Source organism: Tiliqua scincoides, chromosome 13, assembly GCF_035046505.1.
Source record: "Tiliqua scincoides isolate rTilSci1 chromosome 13, rTilSci1.hap2, whole genome shotgun sequence".
NCBI classification, from domain to species: domain Eukaryota; kingdom Metazoa; phylum Chordata; class Lepidosauria; order Squamata; family Scincidae; genus Tiliqua; species Tiliqua scincoides.
This window is the reverse complement of record NC_089833.1, coordinates 10,487,153-10,512,376: the sequence shown is the minus strand read 5'-3', so window position 1 is coordinate 10,512,376 and position 25,224 is coordinate 10,487,153. Positions and strand designations below refer to the sequence as shown.

General features: G+C 46.9%; 1 protein-coding gene across 4 annotated transcripts in view; it reads right to left on the bottom strand.

Moving 5' to 3' along the window:
* The window catches only part of MARF1 (meiosis regulator and mRNA stability factor 1), a 32,858-nt gene extending 7,984 nt beyond the window's left edge, over positions 1-24,874 (bottom strand). For 2 of the 4 annotated variants that reach the window (XM_066640557.1, XM_066640559.1), the window contains exons 1-19: positions 24,807-24,874; positions 20,078-20,279; positions 17,736-18,422; positions 16,211-16,385; positions 15,470-15,702; positions 14,621-14,738; positions 13,290-13,462; positions 11,181-11,606; positions 9,432-9,604; positions 9,172-9,330; positions 7,836-8,025; positions 7,272-7,450; positions 6,372-6,452; positions 5,708-5,944; positions 4,986-5,105; positions 3,618-3,793; positions 2,212-2,432; positions 1,938-2,080; positions 348-481 (exon numbers count right to left, since the gene is read on the bottom strand). In XM_066640557.1, the coding sequence (XP_066496654.1) occupies positions 348-481; positions 1,938-2,080; positions 2,212-2,432; positions 3,618-3,793; positions 4,986-5,105; positions 5,708-5,944; positions 6,372-6,452; positions 7,272-7,450; positions 7,836-8,025; positions 9,172-9,330; positions 9,432-9,604; positions 11,181-11,606; positions 13,290-13,462; positions 14,621-14,738; positions 15,470-15,702; positions 16,211-16,385; positions 17,736-18,422; positions 20,078-20,221 (3,769 nt within the window). In that variant the 5' untranslated portion in view covers positions 20,222-20,279; positions 24,807-24,874. The remainder of the gene's footprint in view (positions 1-347; positions 482-1,937; positions 2,081-2,211; positions 2,433-3,617; positions 3,794-4,985; positions 5,106-5,707; positions 5,945-6,371; positions 6,453-7,271; positions 7,451-7,835; positions 8,026-9,171; positions 9,331-9,431; positions 9,605-11,180; positions 11,607-13,289; positions 13,463-14,620; positions 14,739-15,469; positions 15,703-16,210; positions 16,386-17,735; positions 18,423-20,077; positions 20,280-24,806) is intronic. The other 2 variants (XM_066640558.1, XM_066640560.1) reach the window with 1 other exon arrangement.
* Positions 24,875-25,224: the final 350 nt, after the last annotated feature.

Here is a 25,224-nt window from a genome sequence, read left to right as displayed (position 1 = left end):
CAAGCAGCTTCCTTGTGACAAATCCTATATCATGGCTTCCTCAGAAGGAAGCTGCTTGAATCATTCACCAAGGCTATGCTGTACCTCCAACATTATACGGCAAAACCAATGCCATTTTTGGAAATGGCACCCCCAAATTCATATAAAACAAATTTTGGAAAATATTTCTCTGACCCTCAATTTTGCATGCCTACGTAATGTTTGATAAAACAGAACCCTTGGGTTTTTGCCTGTTGACACAAAATTAAATACTTCAATGGCTCCACAGGGGCATGAGAAGTGAGTTGTCAGTTATTGAGTGACCTATGAAAAGGAGAGCTCGAAATTCTTATAGGCCAAGGACCCACCTCGTTTGGGGATACAAATGACCATTTCACTCTCTTGCTGAGACAGACAGATGGCTGTGTCTGGGATCTCGGATATTAGATCCACCAGTTCACACACTCCATATTCAGTGATATCCCAATCTTTGGAGAAACACCTGGATGTTTTCAGAGAGAAAAAAAGGTACATATTTAACTGGGTTGATTTAAAATGGGGATAATAAGTGGGTTAAAACAAAAAGGTCCCCACTTGTGTCTTTTCCATTGCTGACACAGAAGAGATAAATCTGAAGTGACACCATTGAGAGAAAGCACTTTGATTCCCTATTTAGAGACAGCACAGCTTTCCCAGATATTCCATGACCTTCAATAGCAAGAAGGTCATAAAATACCCCTTTCCTTTCCAAGGATTTAACTGCTTTCCTTTTAGAAGGGCTTAAGGTTATTTATTGAATTTATAGCCTGACTTTCTCCCACACATTTGGGGAACCCAAGGCAGCTTACAACATTAAAAACAATACAAAATGAAGATTAAAACCATATTACAACATAAAATGATTAACACAACGGGAGATCAAACCCCAATCGGTCACACTATTAAAATTACATTCATTAAAAGTGCCAGCCCAACAATTAAAAGCTTTCTTAAATAAGTTTAAGATTGGAAATGAGAAAGATGTGCCTTCCGTTCCTCTCTTGGAGAATGCTACAACCTCTATGCTTTTTAATTTAACATCGAATGGAACCTTGACTAAATGTTGCACTTCCCCAAACCTTGCTGTTCTGCTACTCCAGGCCCCCTCCACCCACACACATTCCTTGGTTTCTGTGGGTCACTGAGTAACCCCCAGGCTCAATCAGCCTCCTGATGGATTTTTGGGGGGGATGTGAAGGTGGCTTCCTTTAACTTTTAATTAATTGAGGCATCCAGTGCTGCTTTCCCAGGCAGCCCACTGAGTACTTAGAAACCACTACTTTAATTGTGGGGTGACCCCATTTTGCTTCCGAGTCAACAGGTACCCAAACCAAGTTTGCCTTTAGTCCCGAAACAGACAGCATCGACAGAAATGGAAGAGGATTCCTACAACACCACACAATGCAGTGTGCACATCTTCCTACATCTAAGGCTGAAATCCTACAGACACCTACCTGGGAGTAAGCCCCATTAACTAAATGGGGCTTACTTCTGACCAAACAAGCCTAGGATTGAGCTGCAAGTCCCACTGGACTTACATGGCTTTCTTCAATGCAAACACGACTTGGATCATGATTGGGTTATGGTCTTCAGTACTGAAAGGAAGCCTAACCCCTTTCTCTTCTCTCAATCCCTCTTTTATTCAGTTTTAAATCTTCCCAGCAATAACTCTATCCCTTTAACACTTTGACTTCCCACAAAGTACTTGGGGTCTTTTGCCTTCCCCTTGGGGACCATTTTTAAAAAAATACATTCTAGCTTCTGCCACCCCCTGGAGTACAAGTAGTATCCAGAAACTGCCCACTTGTTTGAGAATGGTCCCATGTTGGCTAGGATACAATTGGGGTGCCTGCCAAAAACATGAGCTTGCTAATGACAGATTTGTAGTAAGATACTCTTTAGAATAGGCATCCGCTTACCAGTGATAAGCCTGTCGGAACTCTCTTACAACGACTTGTTTACTGGCTTGTGACTTAAGAAGCTTCAGCAAGTCTTGAGTGAACCGCTTAACCTGTGCCCTGTGAGTTAAGGTGAGCAGACGCTTGGTGCCGATCCCCAGGATCTAGAAGAGGAATAAGATCTTTGCTTTGAAGCAGGCAGTTACGTCTATATAGTCAGATTATCCAGCTGCACAGTGGAGAGAGATCCCCAAGTATCACAACTCACCTGGACAAACACATGTGACCAGCTTACCTGTAACACATGGGGCACTGCCTCCAGCAGTTCCATCAGCTTGGAATACCCATAGTCCGACACGCGACACTGCTTTGCAAAATGATGGTGGTACATTGGGATGAATTTACTGACAGGCATGATGCAGGAAGGCTGGTTCTTAAGGAGATCAATCACTTCTCGACTGAATTGGATGAGCTGTGGGTTGCCCACAGGACTCTTGGAACGCAGAAGCCAAGGGTCTAGAAGGGAAAGAGACACGTTGAGAACCAGGGAACATGATGAGCGACACATCCAAGGATAGGAATAAGCTGATTTGAGGCAAACTCAAACACAGAGGTCTCAACACCACTACACACACCACAAAAGGAGGATGATATACCAGCTGATTTTTCCCACATGCTGTGGTTTCTCCCCACTTAAAGTCAGGAGTTGCACACAGTCTGGGTCTTTCCTCTTTTGCACCCAGCAGCCATTAAAGCACAAACCACAGCACACAATCACAAAAAGAACGACGTTAACCTCTGAAGAAAAAAGGCTACAGCATTTGGGGCTCTTCAAAAAAAGGCACCTGATGGGGGACATGATTAAGATGTATAAAACTAAGCATGGAATGGATAGGGGTATTTTTTTCTCCTCTCAAACACCAGAACCAGGAGACATCCACTAAAATCGAGTGCCAGGAGAATTAGAACATACAAAAGAAAATATTTCTTTACCCAGCATGCAATTAGTCTGTGGAACTCCTTGTCACAGATGTGGTGATGGCATCTGGCCTAGATGCCTTTCAAAGGGAACTGGGCAGATTTCTGGAAGCAAAGTCCATCACAGGTTACAAGCCATGATGGGTAAATGCAACCTCCTGATTCTGGAAGTAGGAAACCTCTGAATGCCAGGTGCAAGCGAGTGGCAAGAGGATGCAGGGATCTTATTGTCTTGTGCGCTCCCCTGGTTGGCATCTGGTTGGTTGCTGTGAAATTCATGAAGTTGGTCTAGAAGGACTGTTGGTCTAGATCAGGGGTCTCCAAACTTTTGGGCCAGAGGGCCGCATGAAGTATCTGGCACAGTGCTGAGGGCCGGAAAAAATTTTAAATATAAAATTTAAATAAATAAGAGATGGAACTTAGATGAATGAATAAATGAATGAATGAGTGGGCTCATTCACTCAACCTCTTCGGCCCTCAGAGCACCCTTCAGGTGCAATCACAGCACAACTCTGGTCATGTTCAGTCGGGTGGGCCAGAGGCTTTCAAGGGACAAGAGGCTTGCTGCGGGCCAGATAGAGGCTTGCTGCGGGCCACATCTGGCCCCCAGGCCGGAGTTTGGAGACCCCTGGTCTGGATGAGCCTGGCCCAGCAGGCTCTTATGTTCTAGCAACCGTTAACAAATACTGTATTCTCTCTTTCTTTTTAAAGTGAAATACATACCTGCAGTAGGAGGTGGGGGCTTGTTGTGTATCCACTTTATGACTTTAATGCCATTCTGCGCAGTGGCAATGTTGACACCAGGAACGCAAGTTATGAGGTGCTCCAAAGGAACACCTCCTTGGCCTTCCTGCACCAGGTTGAGACGGCTGAATTCTGAAGCGTAGCAGTCAGGAAAGCTTTCAGGACAAAACAGAAAGAGGCAAGAGTCAGGGGTCAAGCACTGCAAGCTACCTGCCACAAGACTTTTGCCAACACCTGTAGCATATAGGTAAGATACAGATAAGCACAGCTTTTACAAGTTGTTGTATGCAGAGTGGCCGGCAAGAACTCACAACCTGTACTGCAGCACGCACACAGAGCAGATCTGACATGACCAAGAGTGAAAACCAGCAGCGTGGTAGGAATCTTGAAGTGCAGGAATCTGGAGCTGCAGGTATTGAGTCTGCACCAAGAGTGGTAAAGTTGTCCCAGGACAACCATGGGAGGGAACACATTTTAGGACCTATGAACTGAAGAGACGTTACGGCTAGAGGTATCTGAAAATGGTTTTATATTTTGCAAACTTTGGGATTTGAAAAAAGGCTGAAAGCAGCACTCTGTATTTTTATTTCAAGTTCTCATTTTTATTAATTCTAAACATTTTAAAAGTGTATTAGCTGCATGATATAGGTGATAGCAATGCAGCCGCAGTGTTATTTCCAACTCCATTGTATTTTCAGGAAAATATCTTATGCACCAAAATGTGATGTTTTGTGTTTCACACACCTAGTTATAGCCCATGTTAAAAACAAGCAGGAGCACGACTAAGGTCCGTCCTAGCTCCTGGAAGGCAGGACCAGAACTGGGGATCAGAGGGGTGCCCCCCCGACATGGGAGGGGTATCCATCAAACAAAGTCCTGGTCCTGCCTCCCAGGAGGAGGGGCATCCCAGCAGTAGGAATGCCAGACTTCCTTCCCAGAGAACTTAGCATTATGGGAAACCGACAGGCATGATTCTTGGTTGGTCTCAGTACAGGGGGCCCTTGTTATTTGGGGGGGGGTTTCCATTCCTGGAACCCCTGCAGATACGAAAAACTATGGGTATTGAAGCCCATGGTTTTCAGCCCCCCAACCCTCTGAACCTGTCCAGAGCACAGTTCTAGAGGGTCCAGGTGGGCCCTGGGGGGGGGGCGCTTTGGCAACCATGGGTTTCCAAATCTGCAGATAATGCGGGCCCACCTCTACTTAGATTTTTGTTTTGAGTGCCACACAGCAACACAAGTTAAAACCTGCTTGTGATTTAGTTTCATGAAACCATCAGAGCCTTATTTAATGCAATTGGTCTCATCCAAGTCCTTCATGCACTTGACAGGCACAGGGCTGTTTTACCTTAATAAAGGCACTGTCCCCTCATGGGTCTGCAACAGGCTATGAACTTGTGGGGAGAAGGTCTTCAGAGGCAAAATCACAAAGGGAATTTTGTAGGAGTCAGGATCAAATTCATGTTCACTAGGGAAAGACAAAGCAACACTTTTATAGCAAAGGAAGTATATTTCCAGGAATTCAGCCCTTAAATCCTCTACCTAGTGCTGGAAATGGTCCCCCATGGATGCCAAGGCATGACTGTATATGAATCTGCTTTCTACCAAGTCAGACACCAAAAGTCAAACCACTGCTCCAGCTAGCTCAGCATCACCTACTCAGCTTTGATAGCAGTTCTCCAGGTCTTCTAGCCCTAACTAGAAATGTGAGGGATTGAACCTAGGGTCTTCTGCATGCTCAGTAGATGCTTATCACTGAGCTTTGATTCCCCCCATAACCACAAAGGCCAAGTACTCTAGTAGGTCAGTTCCCTGAGGGGTATGAACTCAGGATGCTGCAATCATTCCTGATGGGATGATTGTGCCATTTTTCAAGACCTTGCTGAGATCAGGAAACCAACAGACCAAAAATGTGCTTCACAGCAGTTTAAGGAATGTATTAGATAGGCTTTCTGCTCCCCGTGTCTTTCCTTAATGAAGTGGGTAAAACTTTAATATAGATTCAATCATTAAGGACAGTGAGCTTCATTTCCAAAAGATAAATATGTTAGACTATGACACCCGACTCACCTGAAGTCTTTAATGAGACAGTGCTGTTTGCAAATGGGCTCGTGGTATTCCAGCTCTTCAAATATGATTGGGCTACAGTTTGCAGAAGAACCATCGTGAGACTGTGAAGAACCCAAAGGACTTTGTCTGGGTTGGCTGCTAGGTAAGAGACAGACGAGTCGTCCGTTGCCTTGGTCACGGATTGCGACAGTGTCTGTTAATTTATACAAGTCCGAGACGTGCAACTTGTGTCCAAACCTAAAAAGGTAGACGATTTAAGATACACTTCACTAAAGTGCCTGTGGGGGTGGGCACCAGGGTGGGGGAGAGGGGAGAAGGACAAGCCTTGCTCCACTCCCACTACTGCAGAGAATACCAATTTCAAGAACGCAACTGAACTGCAATATTCAGCCAGGATCCGAAAAACAGCTCCTGGCACAACCATCTTCCTTCATCTTAAAAGGTGGGATTATTTTCTATGAACAGACGTAACTGCAACTTCTTCTATAGGTCTTTCCCACTCACCCACCCCCATTTCAAGAATGGTTTGCCTCAAAGAGTTGAACACTGCTATTTGAGAAACAAGAGCCCAAAGCTCCACTGGGTATGCACATCTAGTTGTGCATTTCCTTAATTTTGTGTACAATTCCCCCCCCCCACCTCGGTGTGCAATTTCAGCGCTTACTTTTTTTCATAGATCTCAGTGAACTTGAAGAGAGGCAAACAGCAAGCTGGAGCATCCTGAAGAATGGACATTGCTTCTGAACTGCAAAGAGAAGTGTTGCTATGTTACAGACAGGCACAGCTTTCACCTTTTAGCCTTCAACATGCTGCTAAATAAACCCAGGTGCTACAGTCATCTTCTTAACCTGGCCCACATATTTGTTCCCTGTTGAGTATATGCAACGTTGGGCAGAAATGGTTTAACTGACATATCTTCTCCTTGGAACCAGCAGCATTGACCTGGTATGGACAGGTGCCTTGAACACCTCCAAGAAGCTATATGCCTGCCAACTCAGAAATGGAGGTAAGAGCTCATGAGGTACCTAGGTCCAGAAGCAGAGGTCTCACCTAAACTTGCCAAGGGATCCATGCACCTTCATCTCCGATAATGGACAGCCTTGGATTTTAGGTATCCAACCCCTAGCCATGGGAGAAACCCTATGGCTGGATTCTGAGGTGCTTTCACGAAACCCAACTGTCGTTAACTGGGATCCAAACACAGTATTGGTGGGTTTGGTCAACAGCTTGTTCCTCCATCTCCCTTTAAGCTACATGATAGGGACAAGATTCCACCTGTACTCTTCTCCAGTGAACAAAACTTGAGACCCTCTGAAAAAAACTGAATAAGGTTTTCCCCAAATTCAGGTCAGTCCTCAGCATCCATGGGGGTTCTGTTTCCAGAATCCCCATGGACACTGAAAATCACAGATAATCAAAGGGTCATATTCAGGAGGTCCTCTGTGGGTCCTCCTGCTGCAGGTTTGGAACCCACGGTGGATCAAATCCATGAACCCACGGATAACGAGGACCCACTGTACTTGTTTCAATTCAAACCCAACCTTAGTTTTTTCTTCTCCTTTACCTAATTAAAGTCAAAGATTTATTGGTAGCTCCTGTAGTTAGCGAGACTTGAATCCTCTTGCTGCCAATTTTACATCTGTGGAGATGGTTGACGGCACTGATGGCTTCCTGTAGATTCTCCATTTGGACGGCAGCTTTCAGCTGATAATCGGTATGAGGACTGAGTTCCACAGCCTTGACCTGAAGCAAGGAATGGGACAACATCAGAATACGCAGAACTAGGTGCCACTGCCTCAAGGTGCACCAAATTGTGTGCCATCACAGCCCCTTATCCTAGCGAGAACTTCTTGTTCTGCACCTCATTCCCTCCAATCTGTTTCAATAAGACCCAAACAATCCCAAAAACCTTAAAAACCAACAGCTACAAATTTGTATGCCAATTCATCATACAATTCATCATAGGTCATTCATCTGAATTACCTATAATGTTACACATGCAGACTATCAAACACTTGTGTTCGAGTGCAAGCTACGCAACTGCCTGGTTTAGCATGTCAACACTATCGACTAAGACCACAAAAAGAGGAAAGCCAAGTAAGGCCATTATTTTTGTTTGTTGGCTTACCTTGCCATGCCTAGAGAAGATCTCTTGCAAGATTTGCTGGAGCTCTTTCCTGGAGAGCCTGTAGTCTAGATTGCTGATTTGGATGTCCGCACCGTTTGCAAAAGGATCTGGGCAGTCTGTACCGACTGTGTGATTTAGGATGTTAAAGGTAAGCGGCGAAGATCTGTTTGAGAGGTTTGGGGACACGCTCCTGATGAAGTCGGGTGGGAAAAAAATATGCAGGAGTCAGTTGTTTTATATTGCACTGGGTTACACACAACTGGAGAAAGATGTATTTAAGCAAGTAAGCTTGCAGACTGAATTTTTTCCCCTCTTTCTTGAAGCGATTTCAGATGACTTTCCTTTACTAGTGGCACTCTCAAAGCTTAATTATTCATTAATTCAGTGGTTCACAAACTTTAGCACTGAGATGCACTTTTCAGAACTACACTGTGTCATAATTCACCAAGGTCTGAGAGACTTTAAAAGTTCCACTTTACCAGCTGTTCAAGCCTCTGTTTCTATCCTTTTTAAACCGCCTTCTGGGGTTTGTGGAGCTCCATGTTCATCCAACTGGGACCATTCTGGTGGCTTTGTATCCCCCTTCACCTGTCCTTTGATAGGAGCTGAGGCATGGTCACCTATTCATGAGTTAACACACATGCTGCTCCTGTCTCGCTTTCCATAGCACTCAATACATTTTCCTTGTCAGCTTTGCGACCCCCATTTTGAGAACCGCTGCATTAATTGACTTCACGGGACGGGCACTATTGTACATTACTGCTAAGCATGGTCCAGTTCAGATGATGGGCAAAGCCAGGATTCAAACGTGGACATCCCCTAGCCTCAATCACAGCCCCTGCTGTTCCCTTGCCCCTCAGTGTGGGAGGGAAGACAGGCTTCTCCATATTCTGGTTTAGCACAAGCCAGGAAGGGCCACCATATCTGAACGCATGAAGTTGCTTCCAACTGAGTCAGAGCCCTGATCCAGAATTTCTAGCTAGAATGTCAAAAGTAAACTGAGATCTGAAGCCAAGGTTGAATCCCTGAGCTGGGGTTGTGGCTCAAAGACTGATCACAATGCTGGCTTTGTAAGATGAGATGACTGAGATAGGTCTTAATTAGTAGATACAGCCAATTAGTAGCACATTCACATTAACAACTTCTCTGCCCTTCCAACACTCCTTCCCTTCTGAATTCCATTCCCATAACCAAGGCGGCTGTGTGCCAAGGCCATATTTCACTTGTCTCTGTGCGTGCATCCCGGTGATGCACCCAGAACAGGCTCCTACCCTGAAGTACAAGAGTTCCACTCATCAGGGTACACAAAGAGCTCCAAACTGGAATGTAGTCTCACCTTGATGACCAGCAACTCTGAGACATCAGTAATGGGCTGAGCTGTCTTGATGCTGTCAGCATGCTGAAAGCAGATGGGTAACTAACTTGGAATACGTCATCCTTCTCTTTCTTCTCAACAGGGGAGTTGCTGATACTTCTAGTTGCAAGTCCGTCTTTTCTGCAAAGAGAAGAGTGGCAACATTAGCTGGTCATTTCTACCTGCTTTTTAACCCCCCTCCCTCCCCCCAAAAAAGTATCATTCTTGCTCTTTTAACATACTTTGGACTATTCTTAGGAGCCAATTCTCCTGCTCCGGTCTTTTTGGTTGCTGGGGATAGAGAACGCGTACAGTTCCTTTGCAACAAACTGACACCCTCCTTTAACTGGTCTTGGGGATTCTCTGTACCTCTTCCTGCAGTTCTCAGAGTCTTTGACTCAATACGACATAGCTCCTTGAAGGAAAAAAAACATTCAGAGTAAGTCAATAGGAAAGGAACTGTTTCAGAAAGCGAAATTTCTGGAAACGTTTAGGACTCCCCCACCCCCAGTTGTCCTGCAAGCGCCAGGGCTGTTTTCCCATTTTTGCCCAGCCCACAGGTGTGCACATTTGATCCCTGTTGTGTATATGCAACAGCAACACTGGGCAAAAATGGTTTAAGCAGACGCTTTTGCTGTCTTGGTTCGTTGGCAGGCTGTAAACATATAATAGGGTATGGCATTGCCTAAATTTAAAAAGAAGATTTTGGAGTCGTCTTCAAAGTGTGAGCATTCACATAATAGTTGAGCTCTCTCAATTATTTCTGATCAACTGTAACACCAAAGCTAACTTCAAAAAGTTTTACTTATAAGGAATTATCCAATGAAATCAAAACGTTTAGAATGGGGTCTCCAAACCCAGGCCCGGGGGCCAGATGCGGCCCGCAGCGAGGCTTTATCCGGCCCGCAGCCAGCCTCTTGACCCCTGAAAGCCTCTGGCCCACTTGACTGAACATGACCAGAGCTGTGCTCTGATTGCATCTGGAGGGTGGTCTGAGGGCTGGAGAGGTTGAGTGAATGAGCCCACTCATTCATTCATCTAAGTTCCATCTCTAATTTATTTATTTAAATTTTATATTTAAAATTTTTCCGGCCCTCAGCACTGTGCCAGATATTTCATGCGGCCCTCTGGCCAAAAAGTTTGGAGACCCCTGGAGAAGAATGACAAACCTAGCTTAGGAATGTCTATGTGCTTCTATAGGCCTTGGAAAAAAATTTCATATTATTTGCTTCTACAATCAAAGACCAAAGTTTCATGATCCAAAGGATGAACATCTGAGGACAGCATATTTAAGTTACTGAAAAACCAAAAATTAGGACAAGACAGTTTACTTATAAAAAATAAAATCACAAGGAGGAGAAACAAGATGACAAAGTTTTATTTAATGAATTGTTATACTGCTTCTTTAACAAAAACTTTACATGAAGCAGTTTGCAAGACCAGAGGATCAAAAGAGAACACACAAGATTAACACCTATTATACTGGATAGCATTTCCAGCAAGACAATCACCAACAACCACCTCAAAATTTCAGCAACCCACAATATATACGATGGACCAGAAGAGTCAGGATAAAACCAATCTGTTAAAGGCAGAGGGGCAGAAGAAGGTCTTTAAAGACTGCTGAAAACATGCAGTGCAAGGGGTCTGATGGACCTCGCCTGGGACTGTGTTTCATAGACGTGGCACCGCTACAAAAAAGCAGGTGTCCCTGGTTGCTGTCAACCGAAATATGCCAAATGCTTGGTGGTCACATAACCAAAACATTCATCCAGTAAGTAGCAGACTTGCCTGGCACACTGACAAGGTGCTAAAACGGTCAGGGAACATCATCAGTTTTTTTTGACAATTGACAAGGTACACCATGCTGGTGGGGGGAGGGGCTTCATATTCCCCAATGGCCCTACTAATACATGACCCTCCCCAAACTCTCTGTGGACCATTCAAGGCACACTGGCTGCAAATAGCTGTTCCAAAGGCAACAGCAGTACCTGTAAGCTCTTGACACTTGTGCTCTTAGGACCGGGCGTGTGAACTTTCGCCACTGCAGTTTTGGCACTGGAAGACTGATTGCTTGGCTCCCTGTTCATCAGGCACAGCTTTGTGTTCTTGTTCACTTTTTTGGGAGACTTCACTTTGTCTGCTCCGCTGGAGCCGGCGCTCTTGGTCTCGGCAAGCTCTTTGTTTCTGGGAGTAAAGGACACAATAATCCGATTGCCAAAGACGTCCTCGTTCTCCATGCGCTTCTGTGCACGCTCGGCGCTCTCTTGGCTTAAGAAGCGGAGGATGGCGCTGCTGCCCGAAATGGTCAGGACTTTCCCCCCACAGTTATCCGACAGGCGCCGGAGCCGGTAGCAGACGCTTTTGCTGTCTCGGTTCGTTGGCAGGTTGTAAACATATAACAGGGTGTGGCATGCCTGATTTTTTTAAAAAAAGAAGAGGGTTTTGGAGTTGACTTCCAAAGAATGCAGGACAATCAGAGTTCAAGATTTGGACAATGAAGCCCACATGCTGCTGCACTGAAGATTTACAGAGTAAGAAAGAGATTCTAGCAAACTTGCTGAATGCAAATCTGAATATCCATCAACTGTATTTGATTCAGCCTGAACAAAAGAGGGAAGCTTCCCAACTCAACTACACTGTAGCCAGACAGGCTTCATATCATCACTCAGTACTGCTGATGGATGACAATAGTACTTATCTTGTGTGTTCACATCCCAGCCACCCACTGACCCCCCTCTCATTCCACAGTCATTTGGATCCTTCCTCCCCAGGCTGGACCCACCCTTGCAGGCGCCAAAAGTTAGCCATTGTTCCCACCTCAAACTTCAGTTCATTAGCACAGCCAGGGAGGAAGCTTTCTCTACAATGACCAGGGCAGTGAATGGTCACTGTACTTTACACAATAATGGTCACTTAGATGGCATCTCTTCCACCCCACAGCACTTTGACTCCACCTTTCAAAATGTTTCTCTTTTCCCTCTATACTAACACACGCATAGATCTCCCTTCATATATCTGCTTGCATGGATGGCAGTTCACAAAAGCTTATGCGGAAATAAGGTATTGATTAATGGGGTCAGCTCTCCCTTTGAACGTTCTCCCTCTCTTTGCAAGGTCCCCTTCCCCCCCTTAATCAAAACAGCTACAATAAATCCCCACTCACCAAAACAGCCGAGACTCAACAAAAGTTTCAAATTTTCCACTGTACAGAGAGGCACAAGCTATTTACTCATACACCATTTTTGTATGGAAACAAAACCTGCTTTGTTTTGTATGGAAACAGAAACATACACCTTTTTTGTATGGCAGTTTGGAAACAGTTTGTTAAGGCAGAATTAATTCTAGGTTGAACCCTGGTTGTAATGTAATGTAATGAGGTAAGACAGAAGAGACCAAAACACAGTTATTTAATGGTCTGTATTGAGAATTGCTGCACTGTGTCATGAGAAGTGATGATACGATGGCTAGGAAAAAAGAATAGTCTTTTCCCATTTAAGGGAACTAGATTTGTTAGGGGGGCAGGGCAGCCATAGTGTAACAGTCTTTTAGCCTGGGTAGACTGTAAGAACGGACTCCTGAGAGTTAGTGACTGTCCTGCTCTGCCCTGCTGAGGTTAACTGTTCTTTAGGGAAGAAGTTTGTACTAAGAGGAGTTCAGGTCAGAATTAAACAGGTGAAAGCTTTTCCTGTTAAATTCACCTTACTTGAGCAAAGCTCCTTGTTTGAATCTTGGTTACGTAAAAAAATTTGCTGTGTCCCTGAAACTTTGTGGTTTAGTCTCTGAATTGGGAAGAGTGTTCTGGAGACATCTCGGTTGTTGCTCCAACTGGCTGGTCTTTTGCTAGGTTTCGATAAGACCAGAGGGAGGGGTGTTTGTGAGCCTAGTCTTTCACAGAAGGGCTAGAGATTCCTGTTTCAAGCCTGGACAGTTTAATGTCTGCATGGGGTTAGCTGTGCTGAAAGATAACTTTATCTCAGCCAAACAGAAACTGGTGCTCCAAACCTATTGCCTAAACACAAACACACACACACACACACACACACACACACAAACACACACACACAAACACACACACACACAGGGTTGAAACAGCTTACTGGTTTTTTGAGTGGTAATCTCGGAGGCAAATCTGAAATGAATTCTTCAAACCCAATCAGCTCATGAGCATGATGCAAGAGAGCTTCAGAAGCTTGATTTTTATGCACCAGGATGATGTGGAAACCGTGGCGGTGCCTCAAGTCGCTGAGTTCGAGTGCAAAGTTCACATCAGCTGAAACACACACAAAAAAGCTCATTGGCCGGACAAAGATGAATTTGACAAGTTCCCCATTTTCATCGGGGGGGGGGCAGTTTCCTTAGCAAAAGAGAGAACAGCAGTATCGGTGAACATTAATGCAGAGAGTCTAAACACAGAAGAAAAGGGTCCAGAACTCATGTAGTAAGAATTCTACTCCATCCTGCACCAGTCGGACCTTACTTGGAATATTCTATCCGGTTTTGGGTACTGTGTTTTAAGATTGACACTGATAGGTTGGAGTGAGTTCAGAGGAGGGCAAACTAGGGTTGGTGAGGGGTCTGGAAACCCCTAGGAAGATACAGGTGGGTCAGACTGACTCAGCAAAAAAGGACAATGAATTTCCACTACTGATTACATGTAGAGGACAAGAAAAGGGTGGTTTAATCAAGTTCAAGGGGAAGTTCATTTTTGTTCCCGCTTCTCTGCATTCCCATCACTGTTCACAGAAGCTGTGTGCATAATTCCCACCCATCCCCAGGACCTCTCTTCCTGTTGATATGATGAGAAACCGGCTCTGGGTACAATGCTACTTCAAGCCCCTTAACGAGAGAGCTCTAGAGCAGGGGTCTCCAAACCATGGCCCGGGGCCAGATGTGGCCCGTGACCAGCCTCAACCCGGCCTATGGCCAGTCTCTGATCCCAAGAGACTCTGGCACAGCTGACCAAACACAACCAGAGTTGTGCTTGTGGGGTAGGGGAATGGGGGTCCATTTAAGTGTGTGCTTTATTTCTTAGGCTGTGTTGGTGCTTTGAGAAATCCTGTGCATTTGAACCCATTCATTTATTCATTTATCTAAGTTCCACCTCTAATGTATTTAAACTTAATTATTTTCCCCGGCCCTTGACACTGTACCAGATATTTGATGTGGCCCGTTGGCCAAAAAGTTTAGAGACCCCTGCTCTAGAGGGACCTGAATGCGCTAGTTTTAGGGCAATTCCACCTAATGAACCCAGGTACAGGAGACGATCAGATACATGCATTAAGTTGTGGGACAAGCATTTGTACTGCAAAGCGTCCCTATTCAGAGGTGTGAATGAAACTAAGCAAGGTCGGATTATTAAGCCTGGGCAAAAACTCTTACAAAAAACCACCACCAAAAGCTTTCCAAGAATGTGCCACTTTTCACATACTTGAAACAAGGACCACGGTCGCTGGTGCAGAATGTGTGTCAGCAAATCTTCTAAGACTCTGCCTGAGCTTGTCATCAGCTGCGTTCTTCGCGGTGGCGTTGATGTGGGCCACAGTCACCTAAAGCGTAAGACAACACTTCAGCTACAGCTGAATACATGGGAACCTGGAAAAAGGAGGACTGTAAAGCTGATAACTTCCCCTCTATGCAGCAGGGTGGATATACCCCAGGGATAACAAGCACTGCGTAAACATCCACCCAGTTTTTAAACATAAAACTCTGAACGCTGAGACGTTTGTTTGAATTCAAGGTAAATTTGGATCGCATCCTGATAATTTACAAACCAATAACACAGGCCAACACTCATTTTGCTGTCTTAAAAGTGAGATATATTCTCAGGTATATTTAGGGTGCCAATTCTAAAAATGGCATCAGTTTTGCCCTATCATGTCTCATTCTGGACAGCCACGTTAGGGAATGGTTCAGGCAGCTTCCTCGTAAGGAAACCTACGCCATGCCTTCCTCATGAGGAAACAGCTTGAACCATTCACAAATGAGGCTATGCCATATTTCCAAAACTAGACGTGATATGGCAAAACTGATGCCATTTTTAGAATCAGCACCCAAAGTCACATAACACCATAAATTTTGAAAAAATGTTTCTCTGACATTTAATTTCACAGGCCTGTGTAATGGATAAAGCTACTGCTTACTGCTCCTTTTGGCTATTAATATACAGCTCACCTTAGGACTGGAGACTATACACAAACAAATTTAGCTCCAATTGCGACAGAAGAAATTCCAGTGGCTACCCCTCTCTGCACCCAAGGGTGCTTGAAAAATCTCTCACCTGGCAGTTGTTCAGCTCCTCAATAACTTCTTTGTTCTCCTTACTAATGTCACACACACAAATGAACTCTGCCTCCCTGTGGCCTTTAAAAAACTTCTCCCGGATTCGCTGCACCACTGCCACAGCGGAACGGCCGGAAGGAACCGAACAGTTTTCGATGTCCCAAAAGACTCCGATGGGAGGCAGGTTCTCCAGCACCTGCCCTGCCAGCACCACTTCGGGGGATCCTGCAACTGGGGAAAGACAAATGAATCAACCATCCCAAAGGCTGCTGCTTCACAACAGCACTACTTGCCCCACCTTTTCACCTTCAGAACTTTTAGGGTGCTGATATTTGGGACTCTTGCTATATAAAAGCAGAGATCATCAGCAAGCGAGTTGGGAGCCAACCCCAGGTGGGTCTAGGCCAATGGGTGTTTTTCTCACACACACACACCAACCACACTTTGTGGCACCCTGAGCTCTTTTGTTGCATATGGGGAAAAACAAGCTTTAACGAGGCTGCTGTTATTTCGAAACTAGAAGGGATTTTAAATTGGGACCTTGAAGTGCTAGCTCAAAATCCAGTTTTGCCACGGAGCATAAGCAAAGGCGACAACCCAAAAAGCTATCCATATTAACCAGAAAATATGTAAGGAGTGCAAATCGCATATCTTTAGGCAAAAATGCAATGCTGAACACGATGACTGTTGAACACTCCACCATTTCAGAAAGCATTTCTGCTAAGTCCGAGCGTCTCACCGTATTTCTGGGGCAATTGGCCAAAGCTGCTTGCCAACAGCAGATTCTTCTCTTTCCTTGTTCCTTTGGTTCCACAGCCATTGCATATTGGGATGGAGACAGCTGCCGTTTGGGCATTTGGGGGAGGAATATTGGGCCAAATTTTAGCTGTATCCACCAGGCTCTCTCTGGATGGCTGTTGGGGAGAAAAATGTTCAGCATTGTGTATCACACAACATCAACTGGTCTCACAGATACGAACAGATGAGGCATGTTCCATGTGCAGCAGTGTTCCATGTGGACTGGCAGGCTGCTGCATGGGCTGTTTAAGCCAGGTTTCTCATATTTACAGCTTAAAATTGGCAACTTTTTTTTTTTTAAGAGGCAGTGAACACCAGCTGCAAGGGAGCAGAGGTGGGAGAGAAGGGTGCCTTCACTTCCTGCCTGTGGGCGTCCCAGCAAGCTCTGGTGAGTCACTAAGAGAAATAGGATGCTTTGGGCCTGATCCAGTAGGGTTTTTCTTATGTTTGCTTCCCCCTATCACATCCCACTTCTTACAGTGGAAGAGGATAGAGAACATCAGGCAGAAGTACAATAATTTAATTGCCTTACTGGCCCTGGACCAAGGTTCATGTGGCTCAGCCTCTGCTACTGAGCAGTTGGGGAAAAAGGAAAGAGAACTGCATCTATGCTACATTAACAACAGCAATTCATCCCAATAGTGCTACAAACTCATCTTAATGGAGAGCTTTAATACAGACTATCTGTGGATCGCAGCCAACAACTTAGTTTACAGCAGGGGTCTCCAAACTTTTTGGCCAGAGGGCCGCATCAAATATCTGGCACGGTGTGGAGGGTCAGAAAAAAAAAATTATAAAATTTAAATAAATAAATTAGAGATGGAACTTAATAAATGGGCTCATTCATTCAACCTCTCTGGTGCTCAGAACACCCTCCAGACACAATCAGAGCACAGTTCTGGTCAAGTTGAGTTGAGTGGGCCAGAGGCTTTCAGGGGACGTTGGCCGTGGGCTGGAAAGAGGCTTGCTGCGGGCCGCATCTGGCCCCCAGGCCGGGGTTTGGAGACCCCTGGTTTACAGTGTCAGGACCCAGGTTTATAACACATCAAAAGAAATGTTATAATCCTTTCCTCTTCCAGCTCCTGGTCCTCCTTGTCTCCCTTTCTACCCACTAGGGTCAGACTCAATCTCCCCTACACCTGAAGAACTCTTATTTCCATCAATTCCTTTCTTAAAACATTTCCCTTTCTGTGAAGGTCTTGGCACAAAACCTTTATCCAGATCCCCTGCTGTAACAAAAGATTAAGTATGTTTAACTGAAACAATCATGTATCCTTTCCCTACTTCTGTCCCCTTCCCGGTTCTCCCTCATGCCAATATCAGGGCAGGGACCAACATTCTTATTCTAAGCCCCAGAACTTCACACTACAACTCCTACTTGATCCCCAACGCCAGTTTTGTCTCAAGCCCCAAGGCAGTGTTGTTTACAGAGACAGAGTACATGTGCAAAAAAAAAAGGTACAAACCTTGCTCAAACACTCACTGCAGTAGTGAGGACCCTTTAAGCAAACCGAAGGTGCCACTTTGAGGTGCAGAGAATTGGTGCAAACACAAGGGGCTCGCTCAGATTGTGAAAGGTGCTCTTCCAAAAGCCCCGTAGACCCGCTTGTGAATTCGGAACAGGGAAAATACCCTGAAGTGGTGCAGCTCTGATGGGGAGGAAACGGGTGCAGTTTGTGCAGGCTGCTGGGACAAGACTGGAAGTGGAATTTTCCGCAGCAGGGGAGACGCGAACAGGAAGAGACGTTGTTTTCTAGACACAAGCCAGACAAGTCACTCGCGACGCCTGCAACGCCGCTCCGAGCTGGAACGTTCTTGAGCGAGGATGCAGACCGGTAAGAAAGCCCTGACCCGACTTGACAAGTGATCGTCCCAATGCCTTGTGTGTCTAGCACTGTGCTAGGGTGAACCAAGCTGCCGCCGCTGCCTCCACCAGCACCACCGCCACCGAAGTGCAGCTGAGGCCCACAAGCAGGGTCTGTGCCGCGAGTACAACAGCTTACTTTGGAACCAGACGAAAGCTGCATTTGCTTTTGTTGGAGGGCGTGGACATCAGGAAGGGGGACGGCTGCAAAGTGTTTGGGACCTGTGTGATGGGGGGATGTGGCATCCTTCAACTCCACGGCCGCTTTCGTGTTCTCCATAGACTCGTTCTGAAGGGCAAAGAGCCATTACAGATAAGGTCAGAGCTGAAGGAGAGTAAACTCATTGGCGTACTACTGCTCTGACAGACAAAAGAGGATTCCACATTACGACAGTATAGGAGTACACACAACAGAACTTTGCTGACAGATGAAAAGGAACTTTGAACTTTTAAAACCTTCAAAACCTCTCTGCTGAAGAATGCCCAGTACAGGTGGACCCCCGGCACTCGCAGGAGATCCGTTCCTGGACCCCCTGCAGATAGCAAAACCCACAGGTTCCGACCCACAAGGGATCATGCCCAGAGCTGTTCTGAAGCTCGCAGAGGATGTGTGCGACCTCTGTGAACCTCACAATGCCTCCCAGATGCAACTGGAACAAGGTTCTGGTTGCGTCTGGGAGGTCTTCAGTGGGTTTGGAATCTGCAGATAAGGAAATCCATGGGTTCCGAATCTGTGGATATGGAGGGCCCACTGTACTTTCCAGTCTGTCACAAAATATGCAGGGCACCTAATCACAGCTTTGCCACAAGAAGTTATTAGCTTTGATGGCACTGCCAGACCCTTTGTTTCTGCTGTGACCAATTCATACAGCTAGCCCTCTGGTAAAAGTTTCTCTGGTAAATAAGATGCCCAACAGAAGTGGGTTTAGAAAAAGCAAACAGGTCACAGCTGAGTGCCTTGTTGGGACATCAGACTGGGCATTGGATCAGAAGTGAAGAGAGCCAAGGGCCATATAAACTGTTCTATGACAGGGTCAACAAAGAAATTTCAGGGCTTAGTGAATATTTACTAGCTTACACTTGGGACACAGAGGTACCACCATGAAAAAAAAGAGCAGTATATATATCTGTCACCTCTGCAACAGACCATTTTCAATCTCAGCTGACTTGGAACCAGAGACTGTACCGTCACTTTCGATCACATCTTCCACTACTTTTACATCAGCTCCGTGGTCTTAGCAGTATGTCTTTGTCCTTCAACAAAGACGACAACAACCCAGTCGCATGAAAAAGACTATGCTGGCTGCTCAGGAAAATAAACCTTCATTCAACGAAGAATAACCCTGTCTCAGAAATGGGAACTAATTCACCTGATTGCTGAAAGGCTGTGCTGCTAGAACCTGGCTACACCAGTTCAGTATAGTTGGCAAAACTGGCAGAGCAGGCAAAGTTAAGAGTTGTAGCTAGGATTGCACAGGAAAGACTGAATTAGCCGCCCTGGGTCCCTTTTTGGGAGAAGGGCGGGATAAAAATAAAGTTTTATTATTATTATTATTAATTTCATTCAGTGAGAAACAGCTGTACATACATAACCTGTGTTCTTATGTGAATAACACCACTGATTCAGCTAGCTCAGTACTGTCTGGGACCAGATCTTTCCCAGTTCGACCTGGAGATGTGGTCAGGTATTGAACCTGGGACCCTGTGCATCTAAAGTCTGCATCGAGCAAGGGTCCCCTCGTTGGGAGTGGAGAGTAGCTTCTCTATGACAGAATATATAACACCTTCACGGTATAGTACATCTTGCCTCTCAAGTGACACAGGCACAACACCTATCATGCTCACTTCTTAGTATACGGACCACCATCTATGACAGTGGCTATATGGACCACTCATATATGACAGCGGCTCCCCCTCCAAGCAAAATATACATGGAACTCCTACCGTTTTTGCACCAAGGGGAGCACTCTGTTCGGGAGCCGAAAAACAATTAGAGAATTTCCAGAGCCATGGTTTCGCATCGTCATCGTGTCGCTGAAGCCATCCAAGCGACCTAGCACAGACGTCTTCTGTTATGTTTCCTTCCATGATACGGCCACACAAACTTCAACATTCTCACATCTTTCCTTCCTTTCATTCTTTCCACCTGTGAAGGGGGGGACACATTTTACACACAAGGCAATAATTTAAAATGATAGCAAGTCAGATTTTGTTGTCCCATTCCAGACACCACAGTAGACAGCATTAGCACATCTCCGAGCTTGTGCAATTTTCTCTCTGTTTGATAACCCAACCTGGCCAAAGTCTGCTCTGTCTTGTAACTCACTGCACGAGTGGGAACTAATGCAATTCAAGCTGCTGGCTCTGACCCATTAATATTTGCTAGACAGGTTTCATAGTGCTCCCAATGAATAATAGATAATGCAGCCAGCTTTACTTCTAAACCAGGAGGGAGGTTTAAAAAAACAAACACAGCAACAGAAAACAATTTCTTTTCTCAATTTAAAAGTTTTGTTGTATGTCCTCTTATTTACTAAAGGCCATGAACTGAGATAGTCAGACTGACCTGTACCTTTTCCAAGAGCTTTGTACACACTCTTATCTTGGCACAGGCCGCCAGCCAGCAAACACCGTTCCGGTCTTAAATGAGGTCAGAGTGATGTTAAAGAAATACCAGCTTGCATCCAAGAGCAGAACCCAATCACACCAAATTTTTAAAAAGTCACTTGGGAAAGGTGAAACAGTTAAGTTGGGTATATTTGCTCCCCACTCACAGGCTATCACTTCTCTATAATACCATTCAGTCTGTTCACATCCTTTAATTTTTAGAAAGAAACCTTAAAATATAAGGCAATTAAATAAAAGCTGATTTCACAAGCATATATAGGTGTAGATCTCCATTTACGACATCCAAACGTACAACAAACAGACACTCCGATTTCCCTAATACCCTCCCCATGCCATCTACTCTATAAAAATAGATTAGAGTGGATGGCACGGGGAGGTTATTAGGGAAATTGGAGCTTCTGTTTGTTGTACGTTTGGATGTTGTAAATGGAGATCTACACCTATATATGCTTGTGAAATCAGCTTTTATTTAATTGCCTCTAAAAACAGCTTGATAAAAAGCAATGGGGGGGGGCTAAAACATGACAGTCATAAAATGACACATGTTGATGTGAGAGAAGCTTTTTTCCTCTCCTCTCTTACCACATGAAAACCAGGTGTCATCTAATAAAATCGACTGGCATGAAATTCAAACCCTTATCACATAATTTGTGTTTAACATGCTGCCACAAGATGTAGTGATGGCCACTAGACTTGGTGGCTTTAAAAGGGATGGGGCAAATTCACAGAGGTCTGTCAATGGTTACATTCTACCACATGCCTCTGAATTATCAGCTGCAAAAGCACAATAGTGGGAGAGGGGTCTGCTTTCATCTCCTGTTTAGAGGCTTCTCTGTGGCAGCTGGTGGGCCTCTTGTTGGAAAAAGGATGCTGGACTAAATGGGCCTTTGGCCTTACCCAGCAGGGCTCTTCTTACGTTCTTATTCTAAGCCGCCCTGGGTCCCTTTAGGGAGAAGGGCGGGATATAAATAAAGTTTATTATTATTATTATTATTCTGCAACTTTCTTCAAGGGTGCATCTCCCCCAGTAAAGTTTCAGACATCTGTCAGGGTGATACAGCCCAATAAAGCAAACAAGCCAGTTTCACCTCAGTTTCCCAGCTGCAATATGGGGATAATACTTCAGAGAGATGTCTTAAAGACTTTGTCAAGATAATACACACAAAGCACACTCAAAATGCATTATGCAAAGGTTACACATTCTTTCGTAACCAAACCATATTATCAGCTGCCAAGATACACTACACCAATATTGAACTTTGGGTACTTTGACTATAGAAATTTCATTCCCATTCGTTACAAAGAAGAGATAAGAGAGATCTATATATAAGAGGCACTGAGGCAACAACCAGAGAGCTGTGAGGGGATTACTGGGGGCAATGGGAGGGGGGTTCAAGAGGGCTATCAGAAATGCCATAAAAAATAGCAGGGGAAAATTGCACCTCTGAACAAACTTTGTCCTACATGCTATATTCCTGAAAGAAAAACATGCCACATTAATGCTTCCACCCCAAGCTGAAATGCAAGTCAATCTATGGACAAATGGTCTTTATAATTTTGATTCTTTTTATAAGACATAACGTTCTAAGTACTGAAAAGTGTCTGTTCTTCCAATGACCACAGGGGTCCAGGAACTGGGGGGAGGTAAGGGAACCTTGTTTGGGGGGAGAGCCACCTCTTGCACTACCAGGAAGTTACAAAGGGAAGCAACAAAGTTAGGGACAACAGCTATATGGTGAGCCACCAAGGAAGAGAGGGGCCACTGAGGCTGTGGAGGGGTGCTACAAAAAAAGCAGAGGCCTAGCAAGGACAAGGAGGGGGAGAAGCTCCAAAATGACTACCAGGAACAATGCAGGGCTACAAAAAAGCTACCAAGAAGATATTTGGGCAGGGGGGTAAAGGGGGAGGTATCTGGTATGTCTCCCCAGGTACCAAAAGATGGGTGTCCCAGTCCTACTCTGCTTTGTACCAATTGTGCTGAAACAGCTCTCACTAGTGCTAGGCTTCTGTGAAACTTTTTCTGCTCTCTCTAATAAGAACTATTTGGCTACAGTGAACAGTGTTGGAAGGGTGTTATGACGCAGGGGGTGGGCAGTGATGGGGTGTGTGGAGGGTGCTGAGGGGGGTGGGTGGGAGTGACAGTGGGGTCACTAGTCTATTTATTGGGGTCGTGACATGAAAAATGCTGAAGATTACTGAGCTACAACAAAGGCGGGAGTGGTAGCTGGAGGTTCCAATGATGCTACCAGAAACTAGTTTTCCAGCTGCAGGTTAGTGGAGACCATCAGGACAAAGAGGGCTGGCAGCCATAGGGAGGGAGAGCTACAGAAAGGCTACCAGGAGGGCTTATGGGAGCAACTGGGGGAGGGGCTACAGGAAGACTACCAGGGGAAAGAGGAGTAGTGTGGGGTGGAGGATAGACAAGGAGAAGTCCAAGTCGTTACCCAGGAGCAGCTACAACAAGAAGGAGAGGGGTGGCTGGAGGCCCCAAGGATGCTACTAGAAACAGGTAGAGGCTATCAGGGTAAGGGGGGCTGGCAGTCATGGGGGGGTGAGAGCTACAGAAAAGCTACCAGGAAGACTTATGGAGGCAAGAGGAGGAGGGCTTCCTGGGCAATGGGGGCAGCTCAACTGGGGGGGCACCAGGAGGGCTTATGGGGCAACTGGGGGTACCAGGAGGGATGTTTCTTGGGCAATGGGAGCAGCAGGATGGCTTTTGTGGCAACAGAAGGGGCTTTCCTGGGCAATGGGGGAGCACAACTTGGAGGGCAGCATGGGGGGGCCTTCCTAGGCAATGAGGGAAAGTCAACTGGGGGGCACCGGGAGGCAACAGGGGGTGTTCAGGGCAATAGGGCAGCTCAAGTGGGGGACACCAAGAGGACATGGGGCAACAGGAGGGGGGCTCCCTGGGCAGCAGGACAGCTCAATTTGGGGGGGGGCAGCAGGAGGGCTTATGGTGCACCAGAAGAGGGCTCCCTGGACAGTGGGGCAGCCCAACATGGGGGTCAACAGAAGGGCTTATGGAGCACCAGAAGGGGGGCTCCCTGGGCAGTGGGCAGCCCAACATGGGAGGCGACAGGAGGGCTTATGGGGCACCAGAAGGGGGGCTCCCTGGGCAGTGGGGCAGCCCAACATGGGGGGCAACAGGAGGGCTTATGGGGCACCAGAAGGGGGGCTCCCTGGGCAGTGGGGCAGCCCAACATGGGGGGCAACAGAAGGGCTTATGGAGCACCAGAAGGGGGGCTCCCTGGGCAGTGGGCAGCCCAACATGGGAGGCGACAGGAGGGCTTATGGGGCACCAGAAGGGGGGCTCCCTGGGCAGTGGGGCAGCCCAACATGGGGGGCGACAGGAGGGCTTATGGGGCACCAGAAGGGGGGCTCCCTGGGCAGTGGGGTAGCCCAACATGGGGGGCGACAGGAGGGCTTATGGGGCACCAGAAGGGTGGCTCCCTGGGCAGTGGGGCAGCCCAACATGGGGGGCAACAGGAGGGCTTATGGGGCACCAGAAGGGTGGCTCCCTGGGCAGTGGGCAGCCCAACATGGGAGGCGACAGGAGGGCTTATGGGGCACCAGAAGGGGGGCTCCCTGGGCAGTGGGGCAGCCCAACGTGGGGGGAGGCAGGAGGGCTTATGGGGCACCAGAAGGGTGGCTCCCTGGGCAGTGGGGCAGCCCAACATGGGGGGCAACAGGAGGGCTTATGGGGCACCAGAAGGGTGGCTCCCTGGGCAGTGGGCAGCCCAACATGGGAGGCGACAGGAGGGCTTATGGGGCACCAGAAGGGGGGCTCCCTGGGCAGTGGGGCAGCCCAACGTGGGGGGAGGCAGGAGGGCTTATGGGGCACCAGAAGGGGGGCTCCCTGGGCAGTGGGGCAGCCCAACTGGGGGGCCCCAGGAGGGTGGCAGCCCTGGAGGAGAGCCACAGACAAGCTCCCAGGAGGGCTTGTGGGGCAGCTCAGCTGGGGGGCTGCAGCAAGGGGGGAGGGCAAAGGCCTAGCTGGGGGACGGCTGGGGGAAGGGGGGCAGCCCCTCCCAGAGCCCCCACTCACCTCTCCGCCTCACATCCCGCGCTCCCCGCCGCCCGCGCCCCTCCTTCTTGTTTTGCTCTCCCCCTTTCCTTCCGCCTCCGCCAAGCAGCTCCTCCTCGCCGTAAAGCAACTCCGCTCCCCTCGCTGCCGTAAAAAAAACGCTACTGTCGCAAACGCCCCTCGTCGCGCCCGGCCCTGATGAGGCGACGGCTTCGGCCGTACCAATTCAGCCTGAGAGCGGGGGGCGTGGCTTCCCCCCACTGGCGCATTCCACCAATCACGGCGCGTGCTGCGTCCGGGCTGTACTACTTCGGCCATAGAAGGGGGCCGTCGCTCCCCCTTCTGGCGCGTTCCACCTATCAACCGCCTATCGCTGCTGCGCATGCTCCGTTCGGGCCGTACCACTTCAACCTGAGAATGGGGGTGTGGCGCGTACCAC